Genomic DNA, 18,094 nt, shown 5'->3' with positions numbered 1-18,094 from the left:
GCTAATTTTTGTATTTTTAGTAGAGACGGAGTTTCGCCATGTTGGCCAGGCTGGTCTCGAATTCCTGACTTCAAGTGATCTGCCCACCTCAGCCTTTCAAAGTGCTGGGATTGCAGGCATGAGCCACAACGCCCAGCCTCTTTTTAATTTTTAATTTTTTTTTAATTTTTTTTTTTTTTTTTTTTTAGAGATGGAGTCTTGCTGTCTTGCCCAAGCTGGAGTGCAGTTTTGTTATCAAGGTTTACTGCAGCCTCAAACTCCTGGGCTCAAGTGATCCTCCCACCTCAGCCTCCCAAAGTGCTGAGATTACAGGCATAAGCCACCACACTTGGCCATTTTTTCATTCTTTTAACTGAATTTTGAAGAGCAGAAATTTTTAATTTTTCAAAGTGATAATACCATTTTACATTCCCACCAACAGTGTATGAGAGTTCCATTTCTGGATGAAATCCAGTTTATCAGCTTTTTCTTTTCTTTACAGATTGTACTTTTTCTTTAGAGATTGTACTGTTAGTGTTGTATCTAAGAAATCTTTGCCTCACCCCAAGCTTATGTAGATTTTCATACTGTGTTTTCTCATAGAAGATCTATAGTTTTAGGTTTTATGTTTATCTCCATGAGCCATTTTAAGTTAATCTTGGCATATGGTAGAAGGTATAGATCATTTATTTTGCATATAGATACCCAGTTGTTCCTACACCATTTTTTTAAAAGACGGTCCTTTATCCACTGAATTGCCTTTGGTCACTTGTTTAAAGCCAGTTGTCTAGATATGTATAGGTCTATTTCTCAACTCTGTTCCATTGACTTATTTGTCTACGTTTATGCAAACACCACATACTCTTTATTATTGTAGGATTATGTTAAGCTTTCCAATTAGTAGGGTTGATCCTCCAACTTTGCTCTTCTTCAATGTTGTCTAGGTTATTCTAGATCCTTCGTGTTTTCATCTGAATTTTAGAATCAGCTTGTCTATTTTTACAAAAGCTCTGCTGGGATTTTTTTTTTTTTTTTTTTTGACACAGAGTTTCGCTCTTGTTGCCCAGGCTGGAGTGCAATGGTGGGATCTTGGCTCACTGCAACCTCCGCCTCCCAGGTTCAAGCGATTCTCTTGCCTCAGCCTCCTGAGAAGCTGGGATTACTGGCATGCGCTACCACACCTGGCTAATTTTGTATGTTTTAGTAGAGACAGGGTTCCTCCATGTTGGTCAGGCTGGTCTCGAACTCCCAACCTCAGGTGATCCGCCTGCCTCACCCTCCCAAAGTGCTGGGATTACAGGGGTGAGCCATCGCACCCGGCCTCTGCTGGGATTTTGACTGAGATTTTGTTGAATCTGTGTTTGCAAAGGTAAGAGTCATCTGACTGATGAACATATTATAGCTTTCTATTTATTTAGATCTTTTAAGTTTTTTCTCAGTAATTATTTGTAGTTATGAGAGTATTAGTATTGTACATCTTTTGTTAGATTGATTCCTAAGTATTTTATATTTTTCATTTGATATTCAGTATTTTTTATTTTAATTTCCACCAATTGTTGCTAATTAAAATGCCATTTATGTTTAACATATTGAGCTTGTATCTTCTCAGCTTGCTAACTCACTTGATAGTTTTAATGAATTTTTATTAGATTCTATTAGATTTTCTATGTAGACAATCATGTTATCTGTGAATAAAGAGATTTTTACTTCTTTTTCAATCTAGATGCTTTTTATTTCTTCTTCTTGCCTGAGTTGCACTGGCTAGAACCGCTAGTACAATGTTGAATAGAAGTGGTGAGAGTAGATATCCTTGCTATATTCCTGATTTGGGGAGGAAAGCATTCAGCCTTTCACTATCAAATGTGATGTTAGCTATGGGTTTTTTATAGATGTCATTCATTGGGTTAAGGATGTTCCCTTCTTTTCTTGTTTCACCAAGGATATCAGCAGTGGATGTTGGCTTTTGTCAGATGCCTTTTCTGCATCTATTGATATGTTCATATGGTTTTTCTTTTGTAGTTTGTGAATATGGTGCATTACCTTGATTGATTTTTAAATGTGAGACAGGCTTGGATTGAGCCTTGGTCATAATAGAGTTCCCTTTCTTATATATTGTTAGATTTGATGTGCTAAAACTTTGTTTGGAATCGTTGCATCTGTGTCCACGATGGATATTGGTTTGTACTTTTCTTGTTCTCAGTGGAATCCAGTGGGCTTTGCTTAGGTTCCCGCTCCCTGTGCCATAGCCTAGAAATTGTCTCCTTACAGTAAACTAGTGTGACTGTAGGTTTCACCTCATTTGTTACTTGTCTTTCGGGTATCATTGCCCAATGTTTTCTGTCTTGAAAATCATGGTTTAATATATTTTGTTCAGATTTTCAGTTATTTCATACAAGAAGGTAAATTCAATCCCTGTTATTCCATCTTGGCTGGAAAAGATTTTATAATACAATGGGGGAGGGGGTAGTTATCAATTCATGTTTTTTCATATTCCTTGAAGAGAAAAGCTGTAACAACTTGTATTTATTAATATTATATGGCTTAGGTACGTAGAAGGTGTTGTGCTTATATATACTATTTAATTTGGAAAGTTTGGTGACTTCATTTATTTTTATATATTTGGATTTTTCTCTAATATTACTAAGAAAATTTTGTGTGCTCCAACAGGATTCCTTAAGATTGTGTGGGCACTCTACTTAAGACATGCTAATTTATTTACTCTTATCTAACCATGTCATCATCTTGTAACTCTAGACTACTTCTTTTTACATATTGCCCCTTTATTGCAATTTAATGTTCCATCTTGAAAAGTCTTCTTTACTTTTACAAATAATACACAGGTTTGTCATTTCAGGTGCCATTGACATTCAGCTATGTTGCCATAGACTTCTCTCAGGAGGAGTGGGAATATTTAAACTCGGATCAGAGGGATTTGTACAGAGATGTGATGTTGGAGAATTATACTAACTTGGTCTCATTGGGTAAGAATATCTGCACAAAATGATGTACAATATGCTCTCTAGAATATCAGCCTTCTCTGTTGTATATTTTATGGTCTATGCCAAGAAACCAGCTACATTTCTGCTCCATATTCTCAAAGTTTGTTAGGTGGAAATGGGCATATTTGAAGTTTGTTAGGTGGAATGGGCACCCCCATTCAGCACCTGAATCTTCACTATTCTTCACTTGCCTTTATGCCTGCCTCTGCCCTGTCCTATAATTACTTCTTTTTCTAAATGACTAGAGGTTTGAATTCTGGTATTTTTCTGCAAAGACACTATCAGCAAAAACAAATTTTAAATTATATGTGTGTTCAGAATGTCTGTAAATACTTTAATTGCTGATCTTCCTACATAAAAAACCATGGTTTTCTCTTTACCACAAAAGAGCCTCCATAATTTTTATAGTAGTAGAATGAATTAAGATTATTCTCTTTTTTACTGTTATTTTTGTAGTTCTAGCAGTGGGCCTGTTGGCTTCCAGTGATCTGATAGATTCCATGCAGAAGGGGCAGTCTTTGTTCAGTTTTTGGAAGATAGGTGACCATTCTCTCCTCCCATCTGGGACTTTAATTATACCTATGTTAGACCTTTTGAGCATATCCCACAACTTTATCATGTCCTTATCTGCTTTTCTCCTCTCTTTCCCCTCTATTTTTCATATGATGGAGTTTGAATGTTTCCTGTTGACCTGTATTCCAGCTCACTTATTCTGTTTTCTAAAGAGGGGTTTTTCATGTCAGATATTGTCTTTTTCAGTTCCAGAAATTCAATTTAATTCTCTTTTATAACTTCCAAATACTTGTTGAAATCTTCATTCTTTTATTTGCTTTCCTTTTATTACTAAATTTTCATCTGTTTTCTTGGAACATTTTAATCATAGTTAATTTTTTAATTCTTTTATGCCTCATTTTTTGTATCATCTGGGGGTCTGCTTCTTTATTGTTTCTTTCTTTTAATCTTGTTATTTGTCATTTGTTAATGCATCTTCAAGTTACTAGTAGTTGTGATTGTATGCTGGACATTGCATATAAAATAAATGAAGAGGTTTCAGATGATGGTATCTTCCACCAGAGGGTATTTATGTTTTCCTCTGTTAGTCTGATAGAATGCAGGCTGATGACAGTAATACAACCAAGAATTAAATGGGTCGCTGCTGGTTTTCAGTTTGATAATGCTCAGCTACCTCTTTGTAATCGCTGTTCTTTTAACTCCTGCTGTACTTAGAATCAGAGAGTTTTTTCAGGGGAAAAGTAGTTGTAGAGCCTTAGGGCCAACTTACCACTCCTGGCTGGTGGAAACAGGAACTATCCCCTAACTACCCTTGGTGACTTTCAGGTATTGTTCTGCCTACCCCTATATGGTGGTGCTTTCCTTTGCCTCATTAGTTTGCTCACATGTAAATTCATATCAGTACTCAGCCAGAGCCTCCAGGGTAGTTCCATCAGAGTGAACAGGCAACCTACAAAATGGGAGAAAATTTTCACAACCTACTCATCTGACAAAGGGCTAATATCCAGAATCTACAATGAACTCAAACAAATTTACAAGAAAAAAACAAACAAACCATCAAATAGTGGGCGAAGGACATGAACAGACACTTCTCAAAAGAAGACATTTATACAGCCAAAAAACACATGAAAAAATGCTCACCATCACTGGCCATCAGAGAAACGCAAATCAAAACCGCAATGAGATACCATCTCACACCAGTTAGAATGGCAATCATTAAAAAGTCAGGAAACAACAGGTGCTGGAGAGGATGTGGAGAAATAGGAACACTTTTACACTGTTGGTGGGACTGTAAACTAGTTCAACCATTGTGGAAGTCAGTGTGGCGATTCCTCAGGGATCTAGAACTAGAAATACCATTTGACCCAGCCATCCCATTAATGGGTATATACCCAAAGGACTATAAATCATGCTGCTATAAAGACACATGCACACGTATGTTTATTGCGGCATTATTCACAATAGCAAAGACTTGGAACCAACCCAAATGTCCAACAATGATAGACTGGATTAAGAAAATGTGGCACATATACACCATGGAATACTATGCAGCCATAAAAAATGATGAGTTCATGTCCTTTGTAGGGACATGGATGAAATTGGAAACCATCATTCTCAGTAAACTATCGCAAGAACAAAAAACCAAACACCGCATACTCTCAGTCATAGGTGGGAATTGAACAATGAGATCACATGCACACAGGAAGGGGAACGTCACACTCTGGGGACTGTTGTGGGGTGGGGGGAGGGGGGAGGGATAGCATTGGGAGATATACCTAATGCTAGATGACGAGTTAGTGGGTGCAGCACACCAGCATGGCACATGTATACATATGTAACTAACCTGCACAATGTGCACATGTACCCTAAAACTTAAAGTATAATAATAAAAAATAAATAAATAAATAAATAAAAATAAAGTAAAAGGGGAAATCTGATCCCTCTTAATGTTTCATAACTAAAAGCACAAGTTATTTTCTGTTATCTTTAAAAGCTTCTTTGCATTTTAGTACAAGAGGTTCCAGATTCGCCTTGTATCTTCCCTCCCTGAACTAGGAATTAGCTATTTCTCCAAGGCACCCTAGTTCACATTAATGGGAAATAGTATATAGAGACCGAAGCCTGGCCAACAGGGAGCTAACTAATTGTGACCAGCTGTTTGTGGGGAAAAATATTTTAAATTTTTTTTCTATTTTTTTTCATGGAAATTGGTCTGTTTAGATTTTCCATCTCTTCTGGAGTCTATTTGTTGTTATTGTTTTACTTTCATTTTGAAATAATTTTAGAGTTATAGACAAGTTACAAATGTGGTACCACAGGTTCCTATAATGATAACATCTTACATAACCATGGTACATTTATGCAAACTAACAAGTTAACATTGTTAACAAAACTATAGGCAAACTATTAGCAAAACTATAGATTTTATTCAGTTGTACCAGTTTTTCCACTGTCTTTTTTTCTATTCCGTGATTCAATCCAGGATATCACATTGCATTTAGCCATCATGTGTTTTAGTTTCCTCCTACCTGTGACAGTTTGTCTTTCCTTGTCCTTTCTGGCCTTGACACTTTTTGAAGAGTACTAGTCAGGTATTTTGAAAAGTGCCCGACAATTTGGGTTTGTTGAATTTTTTATGATTAAACTGGGATTATCGGCTTTGGGGAAGAATACCAGAGAAGTACCTTTCTCATCATATCGTATCAGAAATACATGATATCAGCATGATTTATTGCTGGGGTATTAACCTTATAAATTTGTTTAAGGTGATGTCCGTCATTTTTCTTCACTGTAAAGTTATTATTTTTCCCTTTTCATATTCTGTTTGCTAGAAGCCAGCCAGTAAGTCTAGCTGGTGTCACTTTTGATAAATTTTATTTTCAGGAAGATTCATCATTTCATGTACATTTGAAATATATTAGCACAGTTGTATGATTTTTTTAACATTCTTTATTTCTTTATTGATGGTCATTTCCCCCTTGTCATTATATTTGGATTTTCCCTCCTATCTTTTATTCCTTAGGTATAAAGGAAATAATGGTTTGTATGTGTTAATTCTACTGTTTTATTTAAATTTTGCTTGTATTATATTTTCCTTTTCTGCAGTGCATCGTTCTTTTCCTAATGTCTCCCTAATTTTTATTTATATTTATTTATTTATTTTTGAGACAGAATCTCACTCTGTCGCCCAGGCTAGAGTACAGTGGTGCAATCTCAGCTCACTGCAACCTCTGCCTCCTGGGTTCAAATGATTCTTGTGCCTCAGCTTCCCAAGGAGCCAGGACTATAGGCGTGTGCCACCACACCTGGCTAATTTTTGTAATTTTAGATTTCCCATTGTTGGCCAGGTTGGTCTTGAACTCTTGGCCTTAAACAATCTGTCTGCTTCGGCCTCCCAAAGTGCTGGGATTACAGGCATGAGCCATTGAGCCTGGCTGTTTTCCCTAATTTTTAAATGAAATGCTTCATTTATTCATTTTAATTCTTTTATTTTTAATTAGATGTAAGCATGTTAATCTTTGAGTTTGCCTCGGTGCATTATAACTGAAAGCCATAGATTCTGATATGTAGTATCTCCATTATCACTATCTTCAAGAAATTCTACAGTTTCAGTTTGTATTTTGTCTTTGACCTAACAGTAGTTGTTGAGTACTTTCTGTTTATAAATAGGAAGTGTTTTGGCTGTTTGATATTGCTACTTATCCTTTATTGCATTGGCTCAGAGGATAACATCTGTATTATTTTGACTTTTTAAATTTATACTTTTTTCACAGAATTCCACTTGTTTTCAATACTTGACCCATTTAGCATATTAGATTTCAAAGGCTGCTCCCTCACACAGATTATCAATCTTCAGCCTACATCCAATATATTCTTTGTTGCAAACTACTAGGCACTCAGTTTCCTAGACTCTTGCCCCATTTTTTACTTTATTTTTCCCAATATCCCCAGGTTTATTTGCTTTGACTTTGATAAGCCTTTCAATATATTAATTCGTGCAATTCCTGAAAAATTGCTGAGATGCATTTCTGTAGAATTCAAGAATGATCCACCTTGGCTTTAAATGAATAGAAGGGAGAATTTGGGAAAGGCATTGAAGAAACACAACAGATTGAACATGTGTAGAATGAAAAGAAGTAAAACCTTCAACCTTACAGGCATTATTTGTAGATTAAAAAAAAACATTATTTAAAACATTACAGTAAAAATTAATGCAACATGTGATTACTTTGATTGAGATAGAAACAGAAAAGCATGGCTATGCAAAGGAAAGAATGAACACCAGTGGTAGAGGCATGTATATTTTTAAGGGGACAGGTTATTGCAGAATGGCCACATATCAGCCTTTTCCACTTATATTCTTGACTGAGCTATTTTGGAAGTGCATTTTTCTCACCTGTAAAGTAAATGTGAGGTAAAAGATTAATAAGGAGTGAGAGATTGGAGTCAGGGAGAGATACCTGATAATTTTTACATAATTTTCAGAAATGAAATGGTTATTTTACTCAGCTCTCTTTTCCAATGACCTTTATTTTCATCCAGTTTACATTTTTAACTCAACATTTCATTCTACAATGAATTATGTAATACTTACCAATGGTAGGACTTGTTTTTCAATGGGAGTTGAAAGAAGATTTGCACCTATGCTATGTTTTAGGGTAACAAAATAAGTAGTAAAACAAATGAGATTTAGTAAATATGTAATTGAGAGAAGGAGTATAAAGGCAAATAATTGGGAAATGGAATATAGACTTAAAAATATGAATTTACTTAAAGTTAGCCAATTATTTAAAGAAGCCACTTAAGAGGATTTCTGAAAGGTGGAACATCTATGTAACACCCCAGGAGATGGGAAAGATTTGTGGTGTGTTCTCACAGCTGAAAAGATGCAATGTGGTACAATGTAGGGAGCAGATATCAAGGGCTTGAAATGAATTTGTGTGGATAAGACAGGGCCTTTTATTCATGGTTATGTGTTTGGTTTTCATTCTAAGATAAAGCCAAACCACTGACAAAATTATATAGAGAGCAATGTGATAATGTTAGGAATAGAGATATTCAGGACATACTCCTGTGCATTCTGATCCACTCAGTCTGAGTGGATATCTAAAAGATAGTGTATGTAAAATGCTCCTATGGTAATTCTGATTTGCAACTAAATATGAGAACTAGTGACTTTGTCTTTGCCTACTCATAAATCTTACATCCTCCTGTGCACTTTCATAATTTTCTGAGCCCTTCTTGCCTTTTAAAAATTGCATGGCAGTACTTTAGAATTTTCTAAACTCTTTTACTACTAACAGATACACTTTTTAGTTTATCACTATTTTTAATATAGATGTCCTCTCCCTACCCCTATTATTGGAAAATAGCATTTGTTTGTTTTTTCATTTTCTTCCAGAATTTGATTTCACAACTGAAAGCGACAAGTTATCTTCAGAAAAAAGAAATTATGAAGTAAATGCGTACCATCAGGAGACATGGAAAAGAAATAAAACCTTCAACCTTATGAGGTTTATTTTCAGAACTGACCCACAGTACACAATTGAATTTGGGAGACAACAGAGACCTAAAGTGGGATGTTTTAGTCAAATGATATTCAAAAAACATAAATCCCTTCCTCTACATAAGAGAAATAACACAAGAGAGAAATCATATGAGTGTAAGGAATATAAGAAGGGCTTTAGAAAATATTCACACCTTACTGAACATCTGAGAGACCATACTGGTGTGAGACCCTATGAATGTAATAAATGTGGAAAAGCATTTGTAGTTTTCCAGCATTTTATTAGACATCGAAAAATCCACACTGATTTGAAACCCTATGAATGCAATGGATGTGAGAAGGCCTTTAGGTTTTATTCACAGCTTATTCAGCATCAGATAATTCATACTGGTATGAAACCCTATGAATGTAAGCAATGCGGGAAGGCTTTTAGACGTCATTCTCACCTTACAGAACATCAGAAAATTCATGTTGGCTTGAAACCCTTTGAATGTAAGGAATGTGGGGAAACGTTTAGATTATATCGACATGTGTCTGCATCAGAAAATTCATCATGGTGTGAAACCCTACAAATGTAAAGAATGTGGAAAGGCTTTTGGTCATCGTTCAAGTCTTTACCAACATAAGAAAATTCATTCTGGTGAGAAACCATATAAATGTGAACAATGTGAAAAGGCCTTTGTTCGCAGCTATCTACTTGTTGAACATCATAGAAGTCATACTGGTGAGAAACCTCATGAATGCATGGAATGTGGAAAGGCTTTTAGTAGGGGCTCAAGCCTTCTTAAACATAAGAGAATTCATAGTAGTGAGAAACTCTATGATTGTAAGGATTGCGGAAAGGCCTTTTGTAGAGGCTCTCAACTTACACAGCATCAGAGAATTCATACTGGTGAGAAGCCACATGAATGTAAAGAATGTGGGAAGACTTTTAAGCTTCATTCATATCTTATTCAACATCAGATAATTCATACTGATTTGAAGCCATATGAATGTAAGCAATGTGGGAAAGCCTTCAGTCGTGTTGGAGACCTTAAGACACATCAATCAATTCATGCTGGGGAGAAACCCTATGAATGTAAGGAATGTGGAAAAACCTTTAGACTTAATTCTCAACTAATTTATCATCAGACAATTCATACTGGTTTGAAACCCTATGTATGTAAAGAATGTAAGAAGGCCTTTCGTTCTATCTCAGGTCTTTCTCAACATAAGAGAATTCATACTGGTGAAAAACCCTATGAATGTAAAGAATGTGATAAGGCCTTTAATCACAGTGATCGACTTGCTCAACATCAGACAATTCATACTGGTGTGAAACCACAGAAATGCAAAGAATGTGGTAAGGCCTTTAGTCATTGCTATCAACTTAGTCAACATCAAAGATTTCACCATGGTGAGAGACTCTTAATGTAATGAGAGGGAAAGCCTTTAGCCATGGCACATTTTTACTGTTGTCACTATTATGATGCTATAGTGAAGATTAAACTAGTTAATATAGAATATAAATACTTGGAAAGGCATCTGGCACATAGTATTTGCTTACTAAATTATTTTTATGATAATTGTTAGAATTACTAAAAATAAATTTTATAGAAGGAAGACCCTATGAGTGTGATATTTTGAAAATGCTCTATCATCACTTCATATAATTTATTCTGGACAAAATCCTGTAGAATATATTAAATGAGAAATTTTTAAATTCAGAATTCATACCCCTGAAGATTAATGCTGGAATAAATAATGTGTATTTATTGAATAATGAAAGGATAGCTGTTGAAAATTAGAGAGTGGTTTAAAGAAATTTTTTCACAAATCCTATAATACAGATAACATATATTTTGCATCCTCTACAATTAAAATAAATTAGAAATGAACAGTTAGGTAGCCAAAAGACAGATATTAACTTGGAAAAGTTTTCCCTAAGTTTATGAAAATGTTAAGATTTACATCCTTACAGAAAAGGTAAGTGTTTACAGTGGTGCAGTGAAGGCTTGTTTGCCCTTCACCTAGTTTCAGTACATCTGATGTCTCTCTTTTTTATGTGTATACTAACACATATATACACACAAATACATATATACCCATGCATGTCTTATGTCTATGTATATACACAGATGCATATATATCATACTTATTACACATGAATATATGTATATATTACATATATCACTTTTCCTGTTTTTTGAGTGAATGTTTTAGGTATCATTCACCTCTAAAAAAAAGGCAACATACAACTGCTAGGATCAAAGATAATCTTCTAGATGTCTACTAAACCATTGTCACAAAAAAATTCACAGTAACCCTATAATGTCTTAAAATATTCACTCCATTTGCAAATTTCTCCAATTTTTAAAATAATGTCTTTTAGCACTGTCTTTTTCACAAGCCAAGAACCAAACTAATCTCATATATTTTATATGATTATGGCTTATTAAGTCTCTTTTAGTCAACAGCCTACCCTTCATCATTTTGTGACATAGACTTTTTGAAGACTTTAGATTTGACCTAAATAGTGTTGCACATGCTGTGTTTGTCTTATTGTTTCTGGAGGTGTGATTAACTTGTTTCTTTGTCCTCTATATTTACTGTGACCTGTAGGTTATGATTAGAGGCTTGATTGGGTTTCAGATTAAACATTTTCAAAAGACTACTTCATAGATAGTATCATGTACTTAATATTGTAAAGTATCAGGTGGCCTACAAGTGAAACTATGTTTTATCCCTTGATTCATGTATTGACCACCAGCTCCTTCCATTGTATGGGTGAATTTTTTCTTTGCAATTAAATAAGTAATCCATGGAAAGTCATGTTGGAAATTTGAACAGTCTTCTGTATTCTATTTTTAGAGATGGGGTATTGCTATGTTGCCCAGGCTGGAATTCAGTGGCTATTCACAGATGTTATACAGCACACTACAGCCTTGAACTCCTGAGCTCAGGCAATCCTCCTGCCTCAACCTCTGGAGTAGCTGGGACTATAGGCACACAGTGCTACACCCAGTTGCTTAAAGAAATTAAGATGAAAATCCTCATCTTTTATATTTACCCATATATTTACTATTTCCCATGCGGTTTATTTCTTTCCAGAGATCTGAATTTTTCTCTGGTATCATTTCCCTACAGTATGAGGAACTTAACTTAGCATTTCTTAGAGTGAACGTCTGCTGGTGATGAATTTTCATAGTTTCTTTTACTGAAATGCCTTTATTTTTTAAGGATTTCTTCTGGCTATGGAATTCTGGGTTGGCAGTTTTTTGGAGATATATGAATATATGTGTGTGTATACACACACACACATACATATACTCGTAAAGAGATATATATTGTTTTATATATGTATATATAAATCACCGACTTCTGGTCTTCAAGTCTCCATAGATTACAAGAAGAAATCATTTGAATTGTTTTTTCTCTTATGTAATGTGTCCTTTTTCTCTGGGTGCTTTCCAGATTTTCTTATTACCTTTGGTTTTCAGCTGTTTGAGTATGATGTGCCTAGGTATGGTTTTCTTTGTGTTAATTCTCCTTGGGGTACTCTGAGCCTCTGAAATTTGTACACATGTGCCTTTCACCAAATTCCAGAAATTCTTGGCCATTATAACTTCAAATATTTTTTCTGCATTTACTCTACTCATATGTTAAATCTTTTGGTACTGTCCCACAGGTCACTGTCTTTGTTATTTATCTTCAGTATTTTTTTTCTGTTCTTCAGCTTGGACAACTTCTGTTACTCTATTTTCAAATTCACTTATTCTTTTTTTCTGTCATTTCAGTTCTGCTGCTAAGCCTATCTATCAAATTGTTTAATTTCAGATATTACATTTTTCAGTTCTAGAATTTTCCTTTAGTACTTTTATAGTTCCTATTTCTTTACTAAGATTGCCTATTTCTTCATTGCATGCATCTTTTCACAAGGCTTTTCAGTCCTGTTAAAATCCTCTATATATTGATTCATGCTAGAAAAATATATAAAATCATTATTATGAACTTATACTGTGAAAAGTTTTCATTTCAATGAATGTTCCTATTATTTTCACTAGGTCACACAAAAAAAGCTTTCCTTTCCTTGGAGTTTCAGATTTTGTTTATTCATATGCAATGTGATACTGGTGAGGAAAAAAAATCACTGTCTTCTTTTTCCTTTATTATTAAGTATTTGGAAAACTTTCTTTAAAGAAAATCTTGAACTGGAGTTCAAAGTACGAGAAATCTTTGTAAATGTCTTACACCATTAAACAGATGAGCATTGGGAAAGAACATAAGATTAATCGTTCTCTATTTCTTTTTTGTTTTGTTTCGTTATGTTTTTTTGAGACGGAGTCTCACTCTATCATCCAGGCTGGAGTGCAGTGGCGCGATCTCGGCTCACTGCAAGCTCCGCCTCCCAGGTTCATGCCATTCTCCTCAGCCTCCCGAGTAGCTGGGACTACAAGTGCCCACCACCACGCCTGGCTAATTTTTTGTATTTTTAGTAGAGACGGGGTTTTACCATGTTAGCCAGGATGGTCTCGATCTCCTGACCTCATGATCGCCCGCCTCAGCCTCCCAAAATGCTGGGATTACAGGCATCAGCCACCAAGCCTGGCCTCTATTTCTTTTAACAGTTCCATGAAGTAGTCGTGATTCATAATATTTACATGTATATACTTCATAGATATATTCTTTATACAGTAGAGCAAAGCAGTTAGGGAGACATCAGTCTCTTGCATTGAAATTCCAAGGAATTCAGATTTTTAACCTAATACAGCTGGTGTATCATCTATTGTGATAGAAATATTTTTTGATACCTAACAGAAATTTTTCTTTGACAGATATAAAAGACAAAAATATCTATGTCATGACTCTGGTTTTGTAGGCTGCGAATTGACAGCTTTTTTATTTGGGGATCTTTTGAGACAAAGTGTACCCACAGTATCAATTGGGCTAAATTATCTTATATTGCACAACTCATATATGGCTAAAGAAGAGTACTTGAAGCTTTTGCTAACTTTGAATTAATTGATCCATGATATTGTTAGAAATATCTTGTATTCTATGAGCAGTTTTTAGGTGACTTAATTTTTTTTTACTTTTTATAAGATCATTTTAGTCTTTCTCAGAATATGCTAACAAGATTTTTGCAACCAAACTAATAATTTATCTTATCTCTATATCCAACATTTCTTTTTTGTGCAAGAATCAGAGCCATTTTATAGCTCAAAAAGGTTACAAACTCAGATTCTGTTTAAAAATTGTTTAAATATTTTGGTTGGACATTTAATTCTAATTTCAGGCAACTAACTTCATCTATTCCATTTTGCTTATCAAGAGAAAATGTCTCATCAAATTTACTATGTATTTGCTGAAAATGTTTCACAATATTTTTCTCTTTAACAATTTAATTTGTTATGTAATAAACAGCTTTTTTGTTTGCTCTCTCACAGCAAATTGCAATTGACATTCATCATGAAATTCATAGTATATTATCTTCCAGGCTCATTTTTTACAGTTCTGACCATAGTACTGGTCTCCACTCAATTCTGTGTAATATGCCTTCATTTATTTTAAATTTTAAATTTTGTCCATACTTATTTTTCAACCTAGAATAATAATTTAATTATAAAGTACTAAGTATTTCCATTTAATTACTAATAATTATTTCCTTAGTATCACTGTAACTCTTCTTCTTTTTGAAGTATTCAAATAAATACATCAAGGCAGGGCACAATGGCTCACGCCTGTAATCTCAGCATTTGGAAGGCTGAGGCAGGCGGATCACTTGAGGCCAGGAGTTCTTGGACTGGCCAACATGGCAAAACCCCGACGTTACTAGAAATACAAAAATTAGCCTGGTGCAGTGATGCATGCCTGTAATCCCAGCTCCTCAGGAGGCCGAAGCACAAGAATTGCTTGAACGTGGGAAGTGGAGGTTGCAGTGAGCCGAAATGGTGCCACTGCCCTCCAACCTGGGCAACAGAGTGAGCTCTTGTCAAAAACAAAAAATAAAACAAAAAAAAACCCAGAGCTAATACTTTCCATGAATGTTTCCACGTAAGGACTCATCCCCAACTCATCAAAAATTCAGAGTATCTGCAACGGGAAGACACTTACAGAACATTTCCATCATTCCTAAAAGTTCTCTCTTGCTTCTTATCTTTCATTCTCCTAAGGCTACTGTTGTTCTGATTTCTATTACAATTAATGTGTTTTACCTTATCTTGATCTTCATGTAAATGGAATCATACATTATGAATACTACTATTCCTTAATTCTTTCCTTCAATAGAAAAATTTGAGATTCTGCTATGTTATTCCTTAAATTAGTAGTTTATAGCTTTTTACTATTTAGTAATAGTCAAGGTATGAATATACCATAGTTTATTCATCTGTTCTTCTATTGATGGATTTTTGAATAGTTTGCAGGAATTTTTTTATTATAAAATCTCTCCAAATAGATTTTTTAAGATAAAAAATTATTTCCCTCATTGATTTGCATAGGTGACTCTTATAAATCAATTGGTTGTATATATTTGGAATTATTTCTGGAGGCTGTCTTCTGTTACACTGATATATTTAACTTTCCTTATACAAATACTACACTCTGTGAAATAGCTTTATATTAAGCTTTGAAACAAGGTAAGCTAAATATCCCAAAGTTTTGAAGATGGCCGAATAGGAACAGCTCCGGTCTACCGCTCCCAGCGTGAGCGTCGCAGAAGACGGTGATTTCTGCATTTCCATCTGAGGTACCGGGTTCATCTCACTAGGCAGCGCCAGGCAGTGGGCGCAGGTCAGTGGGTGCGCGCACCTTGTGGGAGCCGAAGCAGGGCGAGGCATTGCCTCACTTGGGAAGCGCAAGGGGTCAGGGAGTTCCCTTTCCGAGTCAAAGAAAGGGGTGACAGACGGCACCTGGAAAATCGGGTCACTCCCACCCGAATACTGCGCTTTTCCAACGGGCTTAAAAAAACAGCGCACCACGAGATTATATCCCGCACCTGGCTCGAAGGGTCCTATGTCCACGGAGTCTCACTGATTGCTAGCACAGCAGTCTGAGATCAAACTGCAAGGTGGCAGCGAGGCTGGGGGAGGGGCGCCCGCCATTGCCCAGGCTTGCTTAGGTAAACAAAGCAGCCGGGAAGCTCGAACTGGGTGGAGCCCACCACAGCTCAAGGAGGCCTGCCTGCCTCTGTAGGCTCCACCTCTGGGGGCAGGGCACAGACAAACAAAAAGACAGCAGTAACCTCTGCAGACTTAAATGTCCCTGTCTGACAGCTTTGAAGAGAGCAGTGGTTCTCCCAGCACGCAGCTGGAGATCTGAGAACGGGCAGACTGCCTCCTCAAGTGGGTCCCTGACCCCTGACCCCTGAGCAGCCTAACTGGGAGGCACCCCCCAGCAGGGGCACACTGACACCTCACACGGCAGGGTATTCCAACAGACCTGCAGCTGAGGGTCCTGTCTGTTAGGAGGAAAACTAACAAACAGAAAGGACATCCACACCAAAAACCCATCTGTACATCACCATCATCAAAGACCAAAAGTAGATAAAACCACAAAGATGGGGAAAAAACAGAACAGAAAAACTGGAAACTCTAAAAAGCAGAGCGCCTCTCCTCCTCCAAAGGAATGCAGTTCCTCACCAGCAACGGAACAAAGCTGGATGGAGAATGACTTTGACGAGCTGAGAGAAGAAGGCTTCAGACGATCAAATTACTCTGAGCTACGGGAGGACATTCAAACCAAAGGCAAAGAAGTTGAAAACTTTGAAAAAAATTTAGAAGAATGTATAACTAGAATAACCAATACAGAGAAGTGCTTAAAGGAGCTGATGGAGCTGAAAGCCAAGGCTCGAGAACTACGTGAAGAATGCAGAAGCCTCAGGAGCCGATGAGATCAACTGGAAGAAAGGGTATCAGCGATGGAAGATGAAATGAATGAAATGAAGGGAGAAGGGAAGTTTAGAGAAAAAAGAATAAAAAGAAATGAGCAAAGCCTCCAAGAAATATGGGACTATGTGAAAAGACCAAATCTACGTCTGATTGGTGTACCTGAAAGTGACGGGGAGAATGGAACCAAGTTGGAAAACACTCTGCAGGATATTATCCAGGAGAACTTCCCCAATCTAGCAAGGCAGGCCAACGTTCAGATTCAGGAAATACAGAGAACGCCACAGAGATACTCCTCGAGAAGAGCAACTCCAAGACACATAATTGTCAGATTCACCAAAGTTGAAATGAAGGAAAAAATGTTAAGGGCAGCCAGAGAGAAAGGTCGGGTTACCCTCAAAGGGAAGCCCATCAGACTAATAGCAGATCTCTCGGCAGAAACCCTACAAACCAGAAGAGAGTGGGGGCCAATATTCAACATTCTTAAAGAAAAGAATTTTCAACCCAGAATTTCTTATCCAGCCAAACTAAGCTTCATAAGTGAAGGAGAAATAAAATACTTTACATACAAGCAAATGCTGAGAGATTTTGTCACCACCAGGCCTGCTCTAAAAGAGCTCCTGAAGGAAGCGCTAAACATGGAAAGGAACAACCGGTACCAGCCGCTGCAAAATCATGCCAAAATGTAAAGACCATCAAGACTAGGAAGAAACTGCATCAACTAACGAGCAAAATAACCAGCTAACATCATAATGACAGGATCAAATTCACACATAACAATATTAACTTTAAATGTAAATGGACTAAATGCTCCAATTAAAAGACACAGACTGGCAAATTGGATAAAGAGTCAAGACCCATCAGTGTCCTGTATTCAGGAAACCCATCTCACGTGCAGAGACACATATAGGCTCAAAATAAAAGGATGGAGGAAGATCTACCAAGCAAATGGAAAACAAAAAAAGGCAAGGGTTGCAATCCTAGTCTCTGATAAAGCAGACTTTAAACCAACAAAGATCAAAAGAGACAAAGCCATTACATAATGGTAAAGGGATTGATTCAACAAGAAGAGCTAACTATCCTAAATATATATGCACCCAATACAGGAGCACCAAGATTCATAAAGCAAGTCCTGAATGACCTACAAAGAGACTTAGACTCCCACACATTAATAATGGGAGACTTTAACACCCCACTGTCAACATTAGACAGATCAACGAGACAGAAAGTCA

At 36.3% G+C, this 18,094-nt stretch overlaps 1 protein-coding gene across 1 annotated transcript in view; it reads left to right on the top strand.

Moving 5' to 3' along the window:
• The window catches only part of ZNF404 (zinc finger protein 404), a 34,050-nt gene extending 18,086 nt beyond the window's left edge, over window positions 1–15,964 (top strand). Inside the window, 3 exon segments of the mRNA XM_055104126.2 lie at window positions 2,834–2,960; window positions 8,893–9,526; window positions 9,528–15,964. Coding sequence (XP_054960101.2) covers window positions 2,834–2,960; window positions 8,893–9,526; window positions 9,528–10,413 — 1,647 coding nt within the window. The 3' untranslated portion in view covers window positions 10,414–15,964.
• The last annotated feature ends 2,130 nt before the right edge of the window (window positions 15,965–18,094 follow it).

The sequence above is a fragment of the Pan paniscus genome, chromosome 20 (genome assembly GCF_029289425.2).
Source record: "Pan paniscus chromosome 20, NHGRI_mPanPan1-v2.0_pri, whole genome shotgun sequence".
Lineage (NCBI taxonomy): Eukaryota > Metazoa > Chordata > Mammalia > Primates > Hominidae > Pan > Pan paniscus.
This window is presented reverse-complemented; position numbering and strand designations above follow the sequence as displayed.